The 2330-nt window shown below is 56.6% G+C and overlaps 1 protein-coding gene across 1 annotated transcript in view; it reads right to left on the bottom strand.

Moving 5' to 3' along the window:
- Positions 1-1217, bottom strand: part of LRIT1 (leucine-rich repeat, immunoglobulin-like and transmembrane domains 1) — a 12180-nt gene extending 10963 nt beyond the window's left edge. The window contains exon 1 of the mRNA XM_008586093.1: positions 1001-1217. Within this exon, the coding sequence (XP_008584315.1) occupies positions 1001-1122 (122 nt within the window). The 5' untranslated portion in view covers positions 1123-1217. The remainder of the gene's footprint in view (positions 1-1000) is intronic.
- Between the last annotated feature and the right edge of the window lie 1113 nt (positions 1218-2330).

Genomic DNA, 2330 nt, shown 5'->3' with positions numbered 1-2330 from the left:
GCCCAATCCACCTGACACCCATTACTCGGATCACTGAAAGGGTAGCTCTGGTAACATTGTTTCCCTGATCAGAAACCACCAGTGGCTCCCCAGTACCCATCTAAGACAAGGAAGAAAGGAAGAATGGAATTCCAGAAGGTCGGAAGGACGACAGAAAAGGCCCTAAGCCAGGGGCTGAAATCCTCGATCAAGTCAGGATGTGCAGAGGCCATCCATGGATAAGCTGAGGAAGCTGGAGAAGAGATGGTCTAAGGACTGCTGAAGACAAGAGGAAAATGAGCGGTAATAAAGAGGAGGGGTCCACAGACCACAGTGGCCTCAGGACCGTGCCGTGGAAGTGGGGAGGAAATGATGGAGGTCTTGTAAGGGGTCGGATGGAGGCTGGGGGTGGAGGGAGTGTGCTGCAGGAGGACTGACACTCCTGGCCTTTCAGAGCGCTCAGAAGGGGGCTGAGGCGGAGGCTCCTGGGGGCTGGCCAGGGGAGACCCAAAGAGGGGAGATCATGAGGAGGCAGATGTCCCATGAAGGCTGGGGTGGTACAATACTCCTGGGATGACTCTGGGCGTCCCAGGAAGGTCAGGTGAGAGAATGGAAGAGGCCTGGGAATGCAGGAGCTGGGGAGATACAGAAAGGAAGACAGAATGGAAGGAAGCAAGAAGAGGAAAAGAAAGAAGCAAAAGAGGAGACTTCCTGGACCTTCGAGAAGGGCTCGTCTCCACCAGGAGCCTGCAGGAGGACTCAGGAAAGACTTCCCTGAACTGTGCCCCATCCCCGCCCCCAAGTGTAAAGGTACCTGGTGCCTCCCACGCAGAGCCACCCCCTGCTTGCTGGAAGATAATGCACAACACACCACCCTCCAAGGACCTCCAGGCCTCGAGGGCCAGGGAGATGGAGGTCTCACCTTGCCAGGATCTGAGGACCGTGCATCCAACCCCTCCCGACCCAGCCTGGCTGCAGAGCACTGGGGATTGGGCTACCCACCCCACACCCTGTGCCGTACCTGGCCTTGCTGCCATCACCCAGGATATGGAGGCTGCAGCTGCACTGAGAGGGACAGGAGCCCTGGGCCTGGGGGGGCCCCCCAAGGGCCAGGAACCAGAGCATGCCCACGGCCACCCTCATGACTCCTGTCTCCTCTCTGGCCTGGGCAGGCCCCTGTCCCTGGACTGCTCCGTCCTGCCAGCCCAGCAAGCCCAGCAGCTGCCCACTTGCTTACCAGCCCCCACACCCCCGCCTGAGGCCATCAGATAAACACAGACAGGCTGGGGATTAGGGAGGGGAGTCCCAGCCACAGCACTCAGCGGCTTATTGCTTTCTAAATCTCCCAGTCCTAAGGGGGTGGGGACCCCTTTCATAGCAACAGCCCGAGGCCCAGAGAGGCCAGGGCCCAGCAAAGCTAGGCAGGTGCACAGCTGCCCAGAGGCAAGCGGCTCCTGGACCAGCCAGCTGGACTGCCCACAGCACAGACCCCACTGGGGTGCCCGGGCTCAGGGAAGATGGAGACAGACTCTGGCCTCCAGTAAGGGCATTTGGAAATTCTCTCCTGGAATGCTCTCTTGTAGTGAAAAAGCAACGAGATGAAGCAAGTCTTCTGAAGGTGGTGAAGGCATTAGAGGGACCTGAGGCTCTGGGGCCAGGCTACCTGGGTTCAAATCCCAGCTCTTCCATTTTTAGGCTGTGATTCTGGGAGAGTCACGTCATCTCTCTTGGCTTCTATATTCTCACCTGACAAAGGGAAGTAAAGTTACTCCACCCAGAGTGTTCATGAAAATTAAATATCTCGTTTCCTGGGCCTTGACAGCCGATGGGAACAGACACTCTCTCACGAGTAGTAAGTACACAATTTCACTGGTGCTTACAAGTACCTGTTCACAGAGGAGGTGGAAAGAATCAGATATTCCAGGGAGATCTCAGAGGTGTCTCCCACGGGCTCATGAACTATCCAAGTCTGCCGGGAAAACAGCCGCCTGCTCCGAATGACTCAGCGACACCCAGTTTCAGAGCATTGCTGTTTCAGCTGAGCCCTTCCGGGCTTTACCACCAATGCCAAAGACCAGAGGTGTCTCCCAGTGAGGGCACAGGTCACCCCTCTCTTTATAGTATCATACCCCAAGGAGGGTCCCAGAGCAGTCTCTCTCAGAGTTTGTAGAGAGGGCACTGTCAGTTTTTACCTGTCCTCCCCTCCCCCGCCACCTCATCCCAGCACACCTGCTCAAGACACCTGTGAAGACTGAATCGCACAGGTTATCCCAAGCAGTACACACTCAACTGACTATCTCCTTGCTATCACATTCAACTCCTAGGCTTTGCTCTCTGGTCCAGCACACCCT

The sequence above is a fragment of the Galeopterus variegatus genome, unplaced genomic scaffold, assembly GCF_000696425.1.
Source record: "Galeopterus variegatus unplaced genomic scaffold, G_variegatus-3.0.2 Scaffold3825, whole genome shotgun sequence".
Taxonomy (NCBI): Eukaryota; Metazoa; Chordata; class Mammalia; order Dermoptera; family Cynocephalidae; genus Galeopterus; species Galeopterus variegatus.
The sequence above is the reverse complement of the archived record's forward strand: the minus strand, read 5'-3'. Positions and strand labels throughout refer to the sequence as shown.